Source organism: Cololabis saira, chromosome 16 (genome assembly GCF_033807715.1).
Source record: "Cololabis saira isolate AMF1-May2022 chromosome 16, fColSai1.1, whole genome shotgun sequence".
NCBI classification, from domain to species: domain Eukaryota; kingdom Metazoa; phylum Chordata; class Actinopteri; order Beloniformes; family Belonidae; genus Cololabis; species Cololabis saira.
The window spans coordinates 3,452,620-3,474,350 of NC_084602.1; the positions used below are offsets into that span (position 1 = coordinate 3,452,620).

At 43.7% G+C, this 21,731-nt stretch overlaps 1 protein-coding gene across 1 annotated transcript in view; it reads left to right on the forward strand.

Annotated features, from left to right (window-relative positions):
- Positions 1-19,302, forward strand: part of LOC133462825 (potassium voltage-gated channel subfamily H member 5-like) — a 300,804-nt gene extending 281,502 nt beyond the window's left edge. Inside the window, exon 19 of the mRNA XM_061744276.1 lies at positions 17,889-19,302. Coding sequence (XP_061600260.1) covers positions 17,889-18,983 — 1,095 coding nt within the window. The 3' untranslated portion in view covers positions 18,984-19,302. The remainder of the gene's footprint in view (positions 1-17,888) is intronic.
- Positions 19,303-21,731: the final 2,429 nt, after the last annotated feature.

The following is a 21,731-nucleotide window of genomic DNA, read 5'->3' on the forward strand; positions in this document are numbered from 1 at the left end:
GGGTTGGAGTCAGACGTCTGAGTCAGGAGGAGGAAATCAGAGAAAGAGACTCTGACGGATTCTGGTTCATTTTATTCAACCAGCAACGGCAGCAAAAGTCTTTTTCATGATCCAACTCTGAGGTGCAGATGTTCATAAACATCGTGGCTCAGGAGGACTCGTGCATTTTGTAATAAACGTCCAAAATTTAATAACTTTTTCATTTCATTTTGTAATAAATAATTTTGTAATAAACGGCCCCATTTTGTAATAAATTTTGCCACATTATGTAATAAGTTATTGCATTTTGAGAAGATTATTATAAAATGCACTTGCAACTTTTTTTATTTTCTAGGAAATGTAATTACATGATGCATTATGTAATAATACCTTTTATTGTTATTTGTTTAACAATGAATTTATACAAGAGTGACTTTTTTTGTGTTTTTATGCAATTTACCTAGAGCTATGTAGCCCAATAAATCTATGTATAATACTCCAAATATAACTTTAGTTGCCTATTTGAAGTTTGGAATTATATAGGCCAATATCAAACAGAGTAGTCAAACAGAACAGTACAGTCTCCAAACACCAGAAACAAGTTGCAGAAACCTCACAACTTGCAAGAAGCTGTCATTCACTTGGAAGCAAACATGTTCGCCTGTCCAGTTTAATACAGTTTTATTTTGCTTTTGGTTTGAAACATTGGGAAAGCCCATTCTGATCTGCTGATCTGCAAAGCGCAGACCTCCGCCGGCTTTCCCATTCATTGTGCACGTGCTGCCGCGGCGCAGATTACAAAGTAAAATTGACAGAGGTGTCAAGTAACGAAGTACCAATACTTCGTTAGCTTACGGTACTTAAGTAGAAATTTTGGTTATTTATACTTCACTGGAGTAATTATTTTTCAGACGACCTTTTACTTTTACTCCTTTTACTTTTACTCCTCCAATTATCTGTACTTTTTACTCCTTACATTTTAAAAACAGCCTCGTTACTCTATTTAATTTGGGCCTTTAATAAAAACTATCCAGTTAAATTGCTCCATCCGGATAGAGTGAATTTGGTTGTGGTTGTTTCAGATGTTCTTGTCCAGTTTTGTTCTTACATCCGTTCCCTCAGATTCCTGCAACTAAACTTGGATGTACATTCCAATAAAGGTTAGGATAAATGATAACATGAACATGAAGTTTGACTTTTTGCACCATTACAATACTTATAGGCAACTAGTCATCATATCTGCTGCTCTCTGAAACACATGTTAATGCTCAATAGTACACATATATGCTTCTTTAATATATTTGCATTATACTAAGATACATTCATTTTCAATGGCTTTTGTCCTTAATGGCTTTTTTCTCCCTTACATTACTTTTACATTTATACTTTAAGTAGTTTTGAAACCAGTACTTTTATACTTTTACTTGAGTAAAAAACTTGAGTTGATACTTCAACTTCTACAGGAGTATTTTTAAACTCTAGTATCTATACTTGTACCTGAGTGAATACTTTTGACACAGGTCTCTGAAAATTGACACTCTCTTTAATCTGTCTTTTTGTCTTGTTTTCTGCTTAAAAGTTTTTATAAGTCCGGGGTATTTCACGGATTTTGTGAGACCAGGTTGTTTTTTGTGGGTTTTTTTTTTAAGATGGTCAGCTTATTTTTCATGTGAACTAAGGTGACTCTCAACTCCACACAAATCTGAACAGTTTACAGGGTACTTGAGGTGAATTGCCGGCTTTCCACCCAAATGAAAATCCCTACTTTAAACAATGCATTCCGTTCTAATGGCCTTTAACTGTCCCAAAATGGTGAAGAATCAGATGTCGGACAGTTTTAAATTCTGCAGTTTTCACAGAAAGACAGGAGGTCATTCTAATCAGCTCCATAATTGTGAGATGATCTTGACAAAACGGAAAATGTTGAGATCCGTTTTTACTGTAGCAGGGCGAGTGCTACGGGGGCCCGACCGACAGGATAGAGAGGACACGGAGTTTAGTGCAGAACCCTTTATTGCCAAACACCCAGGACACACGTGCACAAGCACAGCTTCACTCAGCAGCTTCAGCTTCAGTCTGACCAACAGTCTCATCAGCAGCTTCTCCTCTTATAAGGCTGGCAGGGTGGAGAGGCTGACGGGCCACACCTGTGTCCCGTCAGCCTGAGTGGCTGCAGCTCCTCCACCCTGCCACATTTACACTTTTACAAAACAACTAGCCTACTGTAATTAACTTAAGGGTCAACCCAGGAATGTCGTAATGTTTTGTTTCTCAGCACTGCGAGTTTGTTCGCCTGCTTACTGTAGATTGAACTACACATATTAACCATTTCTGAATCTTGAATCTTTATCTTTATTTCGGCTTGTACACACTTTTTACAAAATAAGATGAAAAGGTAATAAAAAAAACATTTCCTTTGCCGAAAAGGTGTAGGCTGAAGCCGTAGCTTATAGTGCCTACCCTTTTTTTCTTATGATCAGCTTAAATGTAAGACATCAGCATTACTCCGTTGAAACAAACAATACATAAAAAGACAAAAATAAGTAAGTCATTCTTTCTTGTCTTATTATATTAAGGACTGCAATAAAAAGTATAGAGAAAAATAGAGAAATGAAATTGAGTAGCATTTGAAACATAGAATGAAATCTACCAGGAGCTTGAATTTTCCTTTTTTATTTAACTGTCTCAACACACCTTTATAACAAATGAATAGAAACACGTCTTATCAATCGAACAGTTTTGCAGTTTTCCCTTTTTTTTTAAGATGGTCAGCTTATTTTTCATGTGAACTAAGGTGACCCTCAACTCCACACAAATCTGAACAGTTTACAGGGTACTTGAGGTGAATTGCCGGCTTTCCACCCAAATGAAAATCCCTACTTTAAACAATGCATTCCGTTCTAATGGCCTTAACTGTCCCAAAATGGTGAAGAATCAGATGTCGGACAGTTTTAAATTCTTCACAGTTTTCACAGAAAGTAAAGCCTCCATAGCCTCCCCCAGGTTTCCGAATCCAGCTCTTATCTCCCCCATAAGAGCTTGTAGGTCCCTTCTCTGGCTCTCAGCCTCCCTAGCCTCCCCCAGGTTTCCGAATCCAGCTCTCACCTCTCCCATAAGAGCTTGTAGGTCCCTTATCTGGCTCTCAGTGTGAGAGTGGACCTGTTTTCTGTAGTCCTCTCTGAGTTTTAAGTTTTCCGTTCTTATGGCTTCCAGGTCAGCTTTCAGGCTTGTGATCTGGGTTTCTTTCGCCATAAGCAGGGCATCGTTCTGAGCTACAACGCTTTCCAAATGGTCGATGTCCCTGCGCTGGTGATTTGATGCAACACTTGCAAGAGCTGCCTGCCATTTTAAAAGAAGATAAGTCATGAGTTATGGGTTACATACTGTGAGCAAAGATGCCTACCTTATGTAGACAGTAGCTATTGTACTGTGAGTTACACTATAACACTTACCGCTTTTTTTGTGACGAGACGCTTAGCTGGTGGCTGCAACGATGACGCTGGATTCCTCTGTAAGACAGAAGTATTACAAAAACAATTAGAGTGAGCTAGGGGCTAATGTATGAATAAATGTTTTATATATTGCATTAATAAATAGCACAAACCAACATCTGATTTTCATAATAATAACTAGCATTTATTTAATGTAAAAACATACCTGTTTTTGGCCCTGAGCCGCAGTAGGTTGGCTTTCGTCATATATGAAGAGAGTCTTCTTGGCTTGTTGGGCTGAGCAACAAGTAATCCACGCCCACTCCGTGGGCTGACGTGTCTGCTGGGCTGGACTGTTGTTCCAGCTTTCGCAAAAGCTTCCCTTCCTTCCTTCCTTCCTTCCTTCCTTCCTTCCTTCCTTCCTTCCTTCCTTCCTTCCTTCCTTCCTTCCTTCCTTCCTTCCTTCCTTCCTTCCTTCCTTCCTTCCTTCCTTCCTTCCTTCCTTCCTTCCTTCCTTCCTTCCTTCCTTCCTTCCTTCCTTCCTTCCTTCCTTCCTTCCTTCCTTCTTTTCTCCCTTCCTTCCTTCTTTTCTTCCTTCCTTCCTTCTTTTATCCCTTCCTTCCTTCTTTTATCCCTTCCTTCCTTCTTTTCTCCCTTCCTTCCTTCTTTTATCCCTTCCTTCCTTCCTTCCTTCCTTCCTTCCTTCTTTTCTCCCTTCCTTCCTTCTTTTCTCCCTTCCTTCCTTCTGTTCTCCCTTCATTCCTTCTGTTCTCCCTTCCTTCCTTCTTCCCTTCTTCCCTTCTTCCCTTCCTTCCTTCCTTCCTTCCTTCCTTCTTTCCTTCTTTTTCCCTTCCTTCCTTCTTTCCTCCCTTCCTTCCTTCCTTCCTTCCTTCCTTCCTTCCTTCCTTCCTTCCTTCCTTCCTTCCTTCCTCCCTTCCTTCCTTCCTTCCTTCCTTCCTTCCTTCCTTCCTTCCTTCCTTCCTTCCTTCCTTCCTTCCTTCCTTCCTTCCTTCCTTCCTTCATTCTTCCCTTCCTTCCTTCTGTTCTCCGTTCCATCCTTCCTTCCTTCCTTGCTTCCTTCCTTCCTTCCTTCCTTCCTTCCTTCCTCCCTTCCTTCCTTCCTCCCTTCCTTCCTTCCTCCCTTCCTTCTTTTTCCCTTCATTCCTTCTTTCCTCCCTTCCTTCCTTCCTTCTTTTCTTCCTTCCTTCTTTCCTCCCTTCCTTCCTTCTTTTCTTCCTTCCTTCTTTCCTCCCTTCCTTCCTTCCTTCCTTCCTTCCTTCCTTCCTTCCTTCCTTCCTTCCTTCCTTCCTTCCTTCCTTCCTTCTTTTCTCCCTTCCTTCCTTCTTTTCTCCCTTCATTCCTTCTTTCCTCCCTTCCTCCCTTCCTTCCTTCTTTTCTTCCTTTTTTCCTCCCTTCCTCCCTTCCTTCCTTCTTTCCTCCCTTCTTCCCTTCCTCCTTCCTTGACCTGAACAGAGCACAAGGGTTAATGGTCTCCTACAGTGCTCTCCCCACATTCGGCATTCACAGTTCTGCTGTTATATAGTTCTACTGGATGGGTAAATGATGAGACTGTGGGCCTTTGGAGAGCTTGGCATGAACAACAAACCATCACTGATTTACTCATTATCGTAAAAAGTGAGTGATGGAGGAGAGTTTTAATAAAAAGTAGTCACTGAGAGAGAGCCTGGAGGCATGTGAGATCCACAATACTTTGCACCTAAATCCTCACGGGCCACATTGGATATTGAGTTTGGTGGGTGAATGGCAGGATCATTCTCTCTCACTCTCATAATATACTCCTATTTCTTTTTCACTCTCTTGCATCGTTTCGTATTGCAGATTGTTTGGTAGTCCAGTCTTAACTTTATTCAAGTTTAAAGTCTGAAAAGGGGGTTTGTTGTGGCTTATATTAGATTAGATTGTCCTTTATTTCTCCCTCAATGGGGAAACTCACATTGTTCAGCAGCAGTAACTTAACACACACATGAGAGGAGGGGTAAAAAAGTAAAAATATATAATTACGAAATATAGACAGTATATACATTGCAATGGAAATATAAGTAGTGCAAAAAAACAGCAAAAAGAGCAGGTAGGATGTGTGTGAGGTAGACAGACAGATATTGCATAGATATTGCACATGTTATTGTTGTTGTTATTATTATTGTCCGTTGCTACTGTGAGCAGGCCTGGTTGCGCACGTCGCAAAACTTGCACCTGAGTTAAAAGTTAAAGTATTTGATATAAGGCGTGTACGGATGTATTGCAATATCAATATTTTTGTGGCCATCACTGATTGTTCTTTTCTTCCCTTTATCTCACTATTTGGTGCAAGACATGGCACGTTTACTCGTATGGCACCTTTCAGCAACAAGGCAACTGGTGCGTTACAGGCAGTACTCGAGTTGTAAAACAAAATCAGGGGGGTGGTGGATTTTATCATATGGGGACAGATAATTTGTGCTGATTACAAATAATATAATATATTACAAATAATAGCAGTGACCAAAACACCTGCAGAAATACTGCAGGAATGACATAGCAGCAGTTAAATGCAGCCTTCTGTAAGCTTTAAATATCCACTGGGCTTACATCAAATACATCAAAACACAACAATAAAAAACACTTTTCTGAACTTATCAATATGACTCTGTCCTTCACAGGATAAGTAACATGGATCACTGCAAAAACTCTCAATCTTAACAAGAATATTTGTCTTATTTCTAGTTAAAATGTCTCATTTTAGTAAAAAAATCTCATTACACTTAAAACAAGACTCATCACTGGAAAAAACAACAATTTTCACCTGTTTCAAGTTCTACTGTTGCTTTGACAAACAAAGGGACAGTCCTGATACCATCCTCCGGGACTGCATTCACATTCCCCAGTTCCATCCCTCCAACAGCACCCTGTCTGACAGGAAGCAGTGGGTGAAGCTGGGGAAACATGTCTCTGACCCGCGGACCATCAGCACCGGATCCCCTCAAGGCTGCGTTCTCTCTCCTCTGCTCTTCTCTCTGTACACCAACAGCTGCACCTCCAGTCATCAGTCCGTCAAGCTCCTGAAGTTTGTGGACTACACCACCCTCATTGGACTCATCTCTGATGGTGATGAGTCCGCCTACAGGTGGGAGGTCGACCAGCTGGTGACCTGGTGCTGTCAGAACAATCTAGAGCTCAACGCTCTAAAGACAGTGGAGATGATGGTGGACTACAGGAGGAACGCAGCCCCACCTGCCCCCCTCACCCTGTGTGACTCCCCAGCAGACACTGTGGAGTCTTACCGCTTCCTGGGGACCATCATATCCCAGGACCTCAAGTGGGAGCTGAACATCACCTCCCTCGTCTTCCTGGGGACCACCATAACCCAGGACCTCAAGTGGGAGCTGAACATCACCTCCCTCATCAGAAAAGCACAGCAGAGGATGTACTTCCTGCGGCAGCTGAAGAAATTCAACCTGCCAAAGAAAATGATGGTGCAGTTCTACACGGCCATCATTGAGTCCATCCTCACCTCCTCCATCACCTCCTCCATCCTCACCTCCTCCATCACCTCCTCCATCACCTCCTCCATCACCTCCTCCATCCTCACCTCCTCCATCACCGTCTGGTACGCTGCTGCCACGGTAAAGGACAGGAGCAGCTGCAGCGTATCATCCGCTCTGCAGAAAAGGTGATTGGCTGCAACCTCCCATCTCTCCAGAACCTGCACGCCGTCACTTTTTGTAAAGACTCATATCCGGCACTTTAAAACCTCATATTGTACATTTCTGTTTATACATTTTATTCTATCTCTTATTTTGTCTCTTATATATTTGTTTGTTTTTATATTTTTATATTTTTATTGTATTGCACCAATCACCACAGCAAATTCCTTGTGTGTGTTAACAAACTTGGCAATAAACCCTTTTCTGATTCTGATTCTGATTCTGATTAGATTTTCACTTGAAATAAATGGAAAAATCTGCCAGTGGAAGATTTTTTTGCCTGTAATAAGAAGATACATCTTGTCCCACTGGCAGATTTTTTTCTACTTTTTCAAGTGAAAATTTACTTGAAACAGGTGAAAATGGTCAAATAAGTTATTTTTCTGGTGATGACTCTAAATGTTGAAATAGCAGTAAAACCACATTCATTGATGAAATGACATAAGGGATGGCAGTTTTACAGGGGGGATGATTTGGACCGTTTCTATTTCAGGGGGGGATGATTTGGACCGTTTTTATTTCAGGGGGGGATGATTTGGACCGTTTTTATTTCAGGGGGGGATGCCATCCCCCCTCATCCCCCCTCAACTCCAGTACTGATTACAGGGTGAAAACATGAAAAGTTACGAGGGAAAGAAAAAGAGGGATAAAAAAGACAATGTTTTTCACCGCGGTTCTCAGGGTGGAGCATCTTTGCTTCACACACTGCTCTGCTCCAACACCTGATGCATTTTCCTCAGCTTTCATGTTGCTCTTTGTTTTGTCTCTGTGGGTTGTTTTGCCCGTTTTATTTCAGGTCCTGTCTCTCTCTTTCTTCAGGCTATGTTTTATATTGGTTCTACCTCCTGCTACGCTGGTGTAATCCATCTTCTGCCGTTTGTTGCCCTCTTCTTATTTTGTTTCCCTAATGTTCAGAATTATCTTCTTTTTCATGTGAATGATAATAGATTGTTTGTGTTTCCCAAAGTTAAAATTCTAACATAGTGTTCAGTAGAACATCATATCTTTCTGTTTCTGTATTTCATTTACTCCTCTCAGCACTTTCTCTTCTGAGTGTTTCTATGCCTGCAGTTATAGTGTGGTACTTTTTAATTTTCTCTTGTTTTTCGTCACTTCCACCCAGAAATATCATGCCCTGAGTAAGAAGACGACATTACTCAGCCTAACCAGCATTTCTCTGTAAAACCCCAAATAAACCCTGACGCTCTCCTTCTGCTCTGCTCCTCTCTTGAATATTTCAACAGGCCCGCGTTCATTTGGGGAATTCGTAACAGAATGTTATATTTATATATATGTATATAATTATATGTATATATTTTCTAGGTGCCGTCAGCCTGTGGCTGTAATAGTGCTGAAATGTAGTTTATGTTTGCGCTATCCCAATTATATTAAAGTCACATGTGGATTTTTGGTGCAATGTGTAAACCTTTCTGCAGCTAAAGAACAAAACAGAATAATATTACAGCTCATCCTCAAGTCCTCTTTCAGCTACACTGATGCACAACTTATAAAAGAATGCCTGTTTAAAAGAGGAACGCATGAATACAATTTTTTTCCTTCAGTCAGTGTGTCTCACATGCTCTCGTCGTTTTTTCCTACCAGCTGGCTTCTTCATCACGTGGTATAAGGCTCCGCTGTTGTCATTTATTGAGGGAGAAGGAGGGAGCACTTGTTTTTTCCTCCAGATGATGTCCCGGATAAAAATGCGGTACAATCGTCGCCGTCATTTAGAAAAAAAATCGTTGACATTTGGATATGATATTGCATACAAGTATGAATCGACATTGAGATTATTTAACAATTAATCGTGTAGTCCTATTACTGATACGTGGTTAAATGGTGCACTACAGGGACGACTATATAAACAGGTGTAGACAACAGACACTGAGTTGGTCAGAGGGGTGGGGTGGAGGGGGACTGCAAGTCAGGGGGTCAGCAGGTATCTACCAGACAGCCACACAGACTGGGGGAATCAAGCAGTGGGATGATCAGAGGGGGGACTGCAAACATACACAGAAGAGAAAAGGAGTAGGAGTACAAGCACAACAAACCACAAGAACAATGGAGATGGTTATGAAATACTTCTTTTTTTTTTTTTTTTCCCTTGTCTGCACACATATTAATGATTGATACCATGACGGTAGAAACCAAAGGTATATATATGTGCATTATTACTATATTTAATATATATACATATATATACGCATAGATATGCGTACACATACATAAATATACACATACAAACCCAGTTTTTTTATTTTCTTTTTGGGGGGGGGGGGGGGGGGGGGGGGGGGTGACGACATCCACTGCCAATCCAGGAAGCAGGAACACACGGAAGCACACGTCAAGCACTGGAAATCTGCAACAAAAAACCACAAACAAAGCACGAAACCGGCACGGAGCCAACCAAAACACGAACAGCAATCGACCTAAATCTTGAGATCTGATCGCAGTCTAAGCTAAGCTACTGCTACTGCTACCTAACCCCAAAAACTACAGAGCAAGCATGCAGGTGAACAAGCCAGTGTGTATGTCTATGTGTGTATGCGTGTATGTATATGATCATGCGTGTGTGTGTGTGTGTGTGTGTGTGTGTGTGTGTATATGTGTGTGTGTGTGTGTGTGTGTGTGTGTGTGTGTGTGTGTGTGTGTTAGGGCTGAACGATATACCGTTATCGTATCTATATCGAGATATGAACATTCAAGACATTAATAACGGAAAAGCAACGATATAAACGATATATTTCCGCTCGCCCTGCTTGTACAGCGCGAGCAGTCTCCATAAACATTACTTTTAAGATTGCTCTTGAACGCACCACTACGGCCAGCCAACCACAAAGCTTATTTCATGCTTGCTGTTGATCGACAGCTGAAGCCAACAATGACAAACATAGGAGGGTGGGAGTGAGGGAGACTGAGACGCACAGGAGAGCGGAGAAGAGTGGAGAAATCCAAACGGAAGAAAGGAGACATGAGTGCGGAGGATAATGCAGCCGGTGGCAGTGCAGAATCTAATTTTGTGCCAAAACATAAATCATCCTCCATTATTTGTAGGTATTTTGGATTTAGAAAGGATGATGTCGACCAGAGCGAGGTGTTGTGCAAGTCGTGCTTGGTGAAAATTGTGACGTGTATTTCGCGGCCATCCGTTTTTTGTTTTGAAATTACAAAATAAAAATAGAGAAATAAACCAAAATAATCCGTTCCCCATCTTTTGTTTTGATAATAAAGAATTCATTGATGTGTTTGAAAATCGAAATTGGGAATTAAAACAGCGAGTGGAAAACTCTTTTCTCTATTTCCTATTCGTTGGAGGATACTGAAAAACAAGGATTGGACAAATGGGGGGATTGAACATGCGCAGTAATAAATTAAGAAAGTTGTTTCTGGTTCTTTTGTTGATCAGATTGAAAGTTAACATTTTTAGATATTTAATTGTTGAAACAGAAAATAAATCAAATATGAAACCTGGGAGTGAAACATGAGTTTAATCTGTAATCTGTCTTCACTCCGTCATGAAACTGCAGTGATGTTGTGACAGTCCGTTCAGCTGCAGCGTCCAATCAATAACATGTACTGAACTCTAACTCTAACTGCATTGTTTATTTATTGTTAAAGCGGAGCTACAGTAAAATATTTTGATTCTTTTGATTTCTGATGTTTTTATTTTTCTGAAAAATGCTTGGTTTTCACCGAACCGAAGTCATATCGTATCGTATTGATATCGAGATATCTGGCATGAATATGCAGATATGACATTTTGTCCATATCGTTCAGCCCTAGTGTGTGTAATAAACCAAACAAAGCTCCACCTGAAGTGTATCTATAGTGGGGGAGGGGGGGGAGCAACCCCGCCACCCGCGAGACCAGAGGCCGGCACGGAAGAACCCGGAACCCAGGCCACCAGCAACCCCACAGAGGGGAGAGGCAGGAGGGAGGCAACCCACCGCCTGCGAGGCCCCCCCCCCACGGCGCAGAAAGAAGCAGCCAGGGATCCCGCGGCGGCGGAGCGCGACCCAGGCAATCCCCGGCCACCCGGTCCGGGCCGGACACGTGGCCAGGAGGCTCTCACCCTCCAGGCCAATGACCCCCACCCGGCAGGGGGCCAGCCTGCCCGGAGAGACAGAGCCGCCCCGGCCGCCGACGCGGGCAGGCGCACCTGCCCCTTAGAAAGTGGCCCTCCAAGACCAGAGGGGCGCCCCGCCGCAGAGGCAGCGGGGGGGACCGGAGACGGGCCCGGAGAGAGGGAACCCCCCAACAGGGCGACACCCACGCAGGCCCGACAACGGAGGGCCCCAGACCCAGGCATCCCATTCATTCATCCATTCACCTATCCGATACCTATACTAATAATAAGATATACTATACATAATAATAATAATAATAATAATAATAATAATAATAATAACAATAATAATAATAATAATAATAATAACCACCTTTGTATAATATAATATTGATAAATTATTAAGTTTTGTTGTCCTGCCAAAGGAGGCTCAAATCCTCCATGGCAGGACACTTCCACACCGCATTCTCACCGACACAGACACACAATCACGCACCGTTTCCCCCTCCCCGGGGGGGTCCAGCACCGCCAGAAGGCACCCCAGGCTGCACGGCGAGCCCCGCCAGGCCCGGGCATCCCGACCCACCTATCCCAGGCCGGTGAGGGAACGCGGGTGATGTGGGACCCCCTCCCGCCCCTGGTGTTTAGTGCATGTGATTAATGCCATAAAAACAGGGAGGGGGAGGGCCAAGTATCGATTTGACACCGACCCCCCCCCTCCCGAACTACGTGTCATTGTCAAATGTATTTATTAAGTGTTGAATGTGCAGTGTCTACTTTGCTGTTAAAACCGTGAGGCGGGGAGTGCCGGGCCACGCGGGACAATGCCCCCCACGACCCGGACCCCCCGCCCCTCGCCTATGTGGATTTTTGTTTCCAATTTACTAGAATGGTTTTCTTTGCGATACATAAGGCAGTGAGAACCCGGTGCGTCCAATTAGGTTCTATTTGAGTGTCTCCCAGGTGACCTAATATACATACCGTATAACACACTAGAGTTTAAACTAACTAGAGGTTTACTAACACTAACTAGAGGTTTACTAACACTAAGTAGAGGCTTTGCTAAACAGAAACACTTTAAGTTTGTTTTTAAAGATGGAGGTGGTGTCAGCCTCCTTAACCCAGATTCATAATGATGCCTGATAGCAGAACGCCCGCCCTCCATATCTACATTTGGATTCTCTTGGAACTACGAGTAAAACTGCACCCTTAGAACGGAGAGCTCTGTTAGTAACATAAAGTACTATTAGGTCTTGCAAATATTGCAGAGATAGGCCGTTTTGGGCTTTATTTATACAATTTTTAATTGCATTCTTAGTTTTACGGGGAGCCAATGGACTGAGGCTAACACTGGAAAGACGCGGTCTCTCTTGTTGATTCCTGTCAGCACTCCTGTCAGCTGGATATTCAGATAATTACTTGGACATCCTGCTAATAATATATTACAGTAATCACCACATATGTAATAATCAAACACCTTTACATTATGCATTCTACTCAAAGTTCAAATCTATCCTGCACAATTTTGTGATGTTTCATAGCAGGCTTTACATTATATTTGGTTCAAAAGCCCTTGCTTTCATTGTAATCCCTATCTAACAATAATTTGTCAGCTATTCAGGAGCATGGCTTATGATAAGCAATTTCTCAAATTTTTCGTTTTCCTATGATTTCTTACATGTCCCTGACAGCGAATAGAGGGTTCAGCACCATTACTCCTAGACCCTGTTATTTTCTGCATGTGTCACAGTCAACATAAATTTCATACTAGGAATTAGTCTCTCTCTCTGTGTGTGTGTGTGTGTGTGTGTGTGTGTGTGTGTGTGTGTGTGTGTGTGTGTGTGTGTGTGCGGACATACGGCCTGCATAATTGGGTCAGGAGAAATCAGGCTATATTGTGACAAATGAGCAAAGCCTCTCAAACTGACCATGTGTACTTCTCCTTTTTGTTCAGCTGCTCCCTTCAGAAGTCGCCACAGCAAGTCATCTATCCCAATCTTCTGCATCCTCTTCTCCCACACCAACCAACGTCTTACTTCACTACATCCATAAATCTCTGCTTTGGTCTTCCTCTAGCCCTCTTGCCTGGCAGTTACCACTTTAGCATCCTCTTCCCAATAAACTCCCTTTCCCTCCTCCGTCTATCTATCTCCATCCTCATCCCTCCTGAAGAACCTGAACATTTTCATTTCTGGTACCTCCAGCTCTGCCACCTGTCCCTTCCTCAGTGCCACTGTCTCCAAACCAAACAGCATCGCTGTTCTCTCCCCCATCTTGTAATGTAGACCTTTACCTTCTTCACACCTGTGCCCAATCAGCTGAACCAGGCCCGCACCACCTGTGCGCTGCTCCCCCGCAGACTAGCCCAATCCTCCACCCTGCCACAAAGACATACAACGATAGGTTGACTAGACACAGGTGCAGTCATTCAGGGCAGATGGGAACAATCTTTCTTCCTGATTTACTCATCTGGGCCACTTCATATCCTGCACTTGTTTCTCCAAATATTGCTGACTCTGATTGGGTAACATATTCCGTCACGGATTGCGTCACAACAAGATTGTTTTCTGATAAAAATAATACTATATCTGGTAAACTTCAGTCTTTAATTTAACATTTGCACATTTTTTCTTTTGTAACTGTCATTGTCACCAATCATTGGTACATTTTCTGTCTTTTAGCCTCGAATGGCTTTTTTATATACTATTACAATATCTTTCCATTCACGATAGAAGTCTACAGACTTACAAGAGTGCCACTTCCTTTCCATTTTACGCACGTTTTGTTTCAACATGCAAATATCTGAATTGTACCAGGGAGTTAAGCTCCTGCGGCTAGAAACCCTCCTTTTCAAAGGAGCAACTTCATCTAAAGCTGAGTGCAACAGATCAGCAGTGTTACTAACAAGAAAATCAACATCAACATCAGAGGTAGAACCCAGGTCACTGGCCTCTATTGCTTCAGTAGAGGCTTCGCTATTTTCCACTGTCGCAAGATGAGCAATGGTCTCCTTAAATTTAGCAATAACTTCATCAGACAAACATCTGCTAAGATAATACCTCCTGCCCTGCACTTCAACATCGATAATATTAAATTCATACGTTATTAAATAACGGTCGGATAAAAGGGAGTTTACAGGTGACACCAACAGATCATTAGTTTCAACACCGTAGGTGAGAACGAGATCGAGAGCATGATCAAAACAGTGCGTCGGCCCGTCCACTTTTTGTGAGATACCCATTGATTCTAGAAGAGAATTGAAAGCTAATTTAAGATTATCGCTTTCAACATCCATATGAATGTTAAAATCACCCACTATGATGAATTTATCTGTACTGATCAATAATCCAGAAAGGAAATCTGAAAATTCAGACAAAAACTCAACAAAAGCGCCAGCAGGGGGCCGATACGCTACCACTAACACAACTGGCTCCTCTGATTTCCAGCTCGGAAATTTCATACTAAGCGTGAGGCTTTCAAATGTATTATAATTGGACTTAGGTTCAATTTTTGTTTGGAGACTGGAGTTATAAATTGCTGCGACTCCTCCGCCTCAGCCCGTGTTTCTAGGAATGTGATGATTAAAGTAGCCGGGCGGAGTCGATTCATTCAAACTAACATACTCTTCCTCCTGTAACCATGTTTCTGTTAAGCAGAAAATATCACTCCTACTTTCTGTAATTATATAATTTACTAACAGAGACTTGGAGCTTAACGATCGTATATTTAGTAGTCCGCATCTAATTTTTCGGTCTGTAATTGGTACCAAATGTGCATTGGTTTTAATTTTTACAAGATTATTTTGGTTAACGCCTCTATAACGCCGCACCTGGTGAACTTTTGGAGGGCGGGGAACTGCAACCACTTCTATTTTGCTAGGCACCTGGTTAGCGTTGCCAATTACATCATGTAATCCTATAGTTTTAGAGTCGCCAATTTCATAATGCAATCCTACAGTTTTGTTGGCAGGCGTTGGTCCTCGAGAAGCAGCAGAGAAGTGTGTTAAACTACAGCTCTGCATCCTGGCCTGGACCCTGCGTTGTCAGGGAGAGGGTCTAATAAAACAGGCCAAATTACTAGAGACAAGAGCAGCACCAACCCGGGTGGGATGAATGCCGTCTCTCTAATCAGACCGGGCTTTCCCCAGAACGTTTCCCAATTGTCAATAAAGGCCACGTTGTTTTCTGAACACCACCGATACAACCAGCGACGGAGCGAGAGCATGTGACTAAACATGTCATTGCTGGTCAGATTGGGGAGGGGACCAGAGAAACCTACGGAGTCCGACATAGTTTTGGCGTAGTTACACACCGAGACAATATTCATTTTGGTCACTTCCGACTGGTGATGACGGGAGTCATTAGCTCCGACATGGATGATAACTTTACCAAATTTACGATTACTCTTTGCCAGCAGCTTCAAATTTGCTTCAATGTCGCCCGCTCTGGCCCCCGGGATACACCTAACTATGGTCGCCGGAGTCAGCCTCACATGCCTGACTATGGAGTCGCCAATCACCAGTGTCGGCTTCTCAACGGGTTTGTCGCTGAGTAGGGAAAATCGGTTAGACACATGAAGCGGGTGGTGGTGTTCCGTACGCCCTTTAGGACTACGCTTCCTCCGAACCGTCACCCACCGGCCCTGACTGGCCGGCTGCTCGGGAGCTGCAGGAGAGGTGTAGAGGTGTTAGATTTCATCTATTAAGCCAACATTTATCTCCTAAATGATTTATTTCAGCCAGCGGTAATTCTCCACAGAGCTGCAGGTTTCTCCTACGGGACGACGGCGCAGGGCGATTACGTCTGTACGTGAGCTGCTGCTGCTGCTGCGCCCTGGACCGGCGGCTCTTCTCATCTCCGAAAACATCGGGTCAAATTTCTTAACAGGCGTTATTTGGATAAACTGAGCCCAGGTTGGAGATCTTAACGGTTACTTTTACGCCTGAAAAAATATTAAAACTTAATAAAGTGGCATATTAACAGCGCTACAGCTGAAATTAAAACAGCTTTTGGCTCTCAGCTTCCTGATTTTAGGGGTGGTGCTGAAAGTAGGAGTAGTGGGAGTATTGGGACAGGCCCCTGGGAAGATTTCAAGTGCCCTAAAATCTGTCCCTTCATTTTTAGGGGTAGTGATAGAAAGTAGGGCTAGTGAAAGAAAGTAGGGGAAGTATTGGGATTGGGCCCAAGTCCTCTCCTGCCCATCTCCCTGATCACATTAGCTGCAGTTGTCCAGTCATCTGGACAACTGACCACCCAGAGCTTGTCTATGCTTCCTTTTTCACCTTCCACCACTTCACCCTCTTTGTCCTCTTCATCTTCTTCACCACCAGAGTCATCCTCCACACCACCATCCTATGCTCCTATGCACCTTCCATTACTTTGCAGTCACTGATCTCTTTCAGGTTAGATGTCGTCCACTTGTGGGCTCCTCCCTCCACTCTTATAAGTGACCCTGTGTTCCTGCCTCTTCTGGAAGAACGTATTCCCTGCAGCCATCTCCATCCTTTTTGTAAAGTCTACCACCATCTGCCCATCTGCATTCCGTTCCTGGATGCCAAACCTGCACATCACTTCCTCATCACCTCTGTTGCCTGCACCGACATGTCCATTGAAGTCACAATCGCCACTCTCCCACCTCTGGGGATACTCTGCTTCATTTCATCTACCTCACTCCAGAATTTTTCATTCTCTTTTAACTTACATTCTACCTGTGGGGCAGAACCACTGACAACATTGAACAACGCAGCTTCAATTTCTAGACTCATCACTCCAATTCCATATTTGTCTAAAACCAGGACTGCCCTCTACTTACTGTTATTCCATATGATGCTGAACAAAATCCTTTGTTCTGTAGTGTATCTTGTATATACGCTGTTACTACTTCTCTGTCCATTTACACTGAAACATTTTTTATTTATTTTTATTTAATTTAAAAGTATTTAGGATTTGTATAAAGACAGACTGGAGTTGCACTTTTGAGAGCACATAAGTGACAGAACTCAACACTACACCCCTGTTGAAGACTTTCCAATTACTTTACATCAATCGATAGCCTTGTCATTAAAGCACGTTCAATTAAAAGTTACAGTCTCACAGAAATAAAAAGACTTTTGGGAGCATATCCTCTTCCTTTTTCTTCTTTTTCTTCAACATTAGATTACCTCAGACGCTGCGTAAATTTGCTGAGTCATCGCTCGCCGTCAGTTTGAAAGAGAAAGGGGTTTTAGAACAGCTGGGCAGCTCCGTCGTCCCACCTTTACCTCAGACGTCGACCTATTGTCCACTTCCACTGGGGCCGATGGAGATTTGAGCAGGAATAACAATCAGACAGGAGGTCGGATGTGAGGCTGCCTTGCTGGCAGGATTTTTGTCATTCCTATTGTGATTAGTAAGGGGAGGAAGACTGGCTGAATAATACAGTAGGAGATATGGAAGGACTGATGGATTATTCAACATGAATCTTCAGAAGTTAGTAACACCTTTGAGTGACAGCACTGTGAGATGAATGTGACATGTCAGTGTCCTCAAGCAAAAATCTTAAATTAGCCTGTCAGTTTTATATAATTATATAATTTTATGATTTCGGGAAAATGCTTTCCATCCAGCGATAACTCCTGAGGGGGAAAGTCACAGTGAATTACTGTTCACATGAAGCGATAACCACTCCGATAAGTGTCATGTTGTTCATTTCTTTGTACCCTCTTTTCAGATAATTTTCCGCAAAATCAGCGAGGTGAAGAAGGAGGAAGAGGAAAGACTGCGGGCAAATAACGAGGTGCAGCTCACCATCCCGCAGGACCATCCGGTACGCAAGCTCTTCCAGAAGTTCAAGCAGCAAAAGGAGCTCCGCAACCAGGAGGCTGCAGCTGCTTCACAGGTGGACCTGGAGAAGAACCAGCTGCAAGGGGAGCAGCAGCACCAGCAGCACCTGCACCCCCACACGCTGCAGCTGGGACACTCCAGTCTGCAGCACTCCCTGCCCCTCAATCTGCAGCGCTCCCACGCCTCCATGCAGAACGGGGCTCCTCTCAGCAGCAGCGTGCTGACCGTGTCTCAGGTCACGCCCATGCAGGGTTCGGTTGCCTACAACCACACTAGTGAGCCTCCTGCAAAGCAGAATAACTGTGATGTAATGGAGCTAAAGCCCAGTTCTGGGGGGACGGGAGGAGAACAGCATGTCAGGCTCAAAGTCAGCACAAGCCCTGGTCTGGGAAAGCCAGCCCCCAAGGCCGGCGGATGGATGCGCCTGAAAAGCAACATGGCTCCAGTGGAGGCCAGGAAGGAGGGGCTAAACAACAATGTCAAAGCCGTTTCCGTGGAGATGCTCTCTCAGGACGCCAAAGGTCAAGAAGCAGAACACAGTGGCGATGGAGGAGGGAGTGGTCTTTCCAACAACAACCCCCTCCGCAAGACAGACTCCTGCGACAGCGGCATCACCAAGAGCGAGTTGCGGATTGACCGTGCTGGGGAAGTACGCACCCCCGTGTCTATTACCCCCCTGCTCCACAGCCCCGGGGGGGCAGGGTCTCCTCATGCCTTCTGCACCGTGCAGGACCAGGCCCTACAGGCCTCTCTGCAAGAGACCCGCCTGGAGCTCCGGGGAGACATCCAGTCTCTGGGAGGCCGTCTGGGTGCCTTAGAGGGTCAGGTGGCTGAGATTATCAAACTGCTGTCGGATAAGACGCTCCCGGCCACGGGGACGCTGCCCGCCGCTGCCACACCCAAAACCAAAATACAACGTCAAGACATTTTTACTGTTTCCAGACCTGTGTCCCCGGACTCAGAGAAGGACGACGGACTTTGAAGAGAGCCCAACCAGTGGTGTAGCGGCGTGTACAGAGATAAAACTTATCAAATGGCACGTGCTACAATTATCAGTTCAATGTTACTTGCATATTTGGACATCCGGCTGTATTGAATATTTACGCCACTGGTTTTAAATCTAAAGTGAAATTGTTTCTTGATTGTAAATACCTCTCTATGCATGTCCAGCTGGATTCTGGCCTGCCAAAGAAACTACTGCATGCAGATAAAGTTAAAGAGAAATTTTATTGAGCTACACTGTACATATGAATATTTTTCATTGATAATTTATTATGTGGAAATCCAGGGTTTGCATATTGGTAGCAGCACTAGAGACATTTAAAAGGAACAAGGTAATGGAAAAGGGACTGTACACTTACAGATGGAGACGTTGAAGGGACGGGGGTTTATTTATTTGTTTTGGCTTGTTTGTTTTATGCTTCTTTGCCTTTTGCTGATGCTCCGCCCACTTTAAACAGGATGCTGCTCATTCTTTTCTCCTGTTTTTTATTTTTGTATCAATCATACATATATATATGATTTTGGAAATGTGACGTCCTTAGATCATTATTTTGTCAGACTCCTTGTCTCTATGCATCACTGCAATGCTACTATACCTTTGTAAAAGGTGTTTAGTATTCTTATAACAGTCAATGTTGGTGAGTTTTTTATTATGTTGCTTTTTTTGTTCTTCTTCATTTTTCTTTACCACTTGCATGATTCAGGGAATGACAGAGTGCACCTCGGGTAAAAGCTGAGACAACGAAAACGCTTAACACAGATTTCAGTCCATTCTATTCAGAGAGAGGTCGTCCCCCGCTCCTGAAACCGCGTACGTGCACTCAGCAAGTGTATCACCGAACCTCACTCTGAATTATATCAGCAATAGCAGCCTTAACACACACACACACACACACACACACACACACACACACACACACACACACACACACACACACACACACACACACACACACACACACACACACACACACACACACACACACACACCCTTGATGGTGAGGGTGTCTCATGATGTGAAGCCTGAAGGCTCAGGGAGACATTGTTTTTTCAAACTGTAGTTAAGGACTTTTATTTATTTATTTATCTACCTATTTATTTTTTGTCAAAATTCAGGTTTTATATGTATTTTGAATTCTTGGTGCCATCCCTCCTCCCCCTCTGGCAATTCAATTCAATTCAATTTTATTTATATAGCATCTAATACAACAAAAGTTGTCTCTAGACGCTTTCCAGAGACCCATACCCAGAACATGACCCCCGAGCAGTTATTACATAAACAATGGCAGGTAAAAACTCCCCTAGTGGGAGAAAAACCTTAAGCCAAACAGTGGCAAGGAAAAACTCCCCTTTAGGAGGAAGAAACCTTGAGCAGGACCAGGCTCATAAGGGGGGACCCTCCTGCCGAGGGCCAAGCATTGTATGTAATAAAATACAATGCAGTGATGCATCTACGGTATCTAAGGCTTCACTAGGTTATGAAAGACTAGATTTATGTTAAACCTGCTTTATTGTTTTCTGCATAGACTGGTAGCAGAGACAATTGGCATATATGAAGCAACTAAATTTAAACTAAACTACAATTACAGGGTTGAAGTGTTAGGGTTAGAAGGTTAGGGTTAGGGTGTTAGGGTTAGGGTTAGGAGGTTAGGGGTAGGGGGTTAGGTTTAAGGGGTTAGGGTGTTAGGGTTAGGAGATTAGGGGTAGGGGGTTAGGTTTAAGGGGTTAGGGTGTTAGGGTTAGAAGAATAGGAGGTTAGGGTTAGGAGGTTAGGGTTAAGACGTTAGGGTGTTAGGGTTAGGAGATTAGGAGGTTAGGGTTAGGAGGTTAGGGTTAGGAGGTTAGGGTTAGGGGGTTAGGGTTAGGAGGTTAGGGTTAGGAGGTTAGGGTTAGGGGGTTAGGGTTATGAGGTTAGGGTTAAGAGGTTAGGGTTAGGGGGTTAGGGTTAGGAGGTTAGGGTTAGGAAATTAGGGTTAGGGGGTTAGGGTTAGGAGGTTAGGGTTAGGAGGTTAGGGTTAAGAGGTTAGGGTTAGGAGGTTAGGGTTAGGGGGTTAGGGTTAGGAGGTTAGGCTTAAGAGGTTAGGGTTAGGGGGTTAGGGTTAGGAGGTTATGGTTAAGAGGTTAGGGTTAGGGGGTTAGGGTTAGGAGGTTAGGGTTAGAAGGTTAGGGTTAGGAGGTTAGGGTTAGGAGGTTAGGGTTAGGAGGTTATGGTTAAGAGGTTAGGGTTAGGGGGTTAGGGTTAGGGGTAGGGGGTTAGGTTTAAGGGGTTAGGGTGTTAGGGTTAGGAGATTAGGGGTAGGGGGTTAGGTTTAAGGGGTTAGGGTGTTAGGGTTAGAAGAATAGGAGGTTAGGGTTAGGAGGTTAGGGTTAAGACGTTAGGGTGTTAGGGTTAGGAGATTAGGAGGTTAGGGTTAGGAGGTTAGGGTTAGGAGGTTAGGGTTAGGGGGTTAGGGTTAGGAGGTTAGGGTTAGGAGGTTAGGGTTAGGAGGTTAGGGTTAGGGGGTTAGGGTTAGGAGGTTAGGGTTAAGAGGTTAGGGTTAAGAGGTTAGGGTTAGGGGGTTAGGGTTAGGAGGTTAGGGGTTAGGAAATTAGGGTTAGGGGGTTAGGGTTAGGAGGTTAGGGTTAGGAGGTTAGGGTTAAGAGGTTAGGGTTAAGAGGTTAGGGTTAGGGTTAGGGGGTTAGGGTTAGGAGGTTAGGCTTAAGAGGTTAGGGTTAGGAGGTTAGGGTT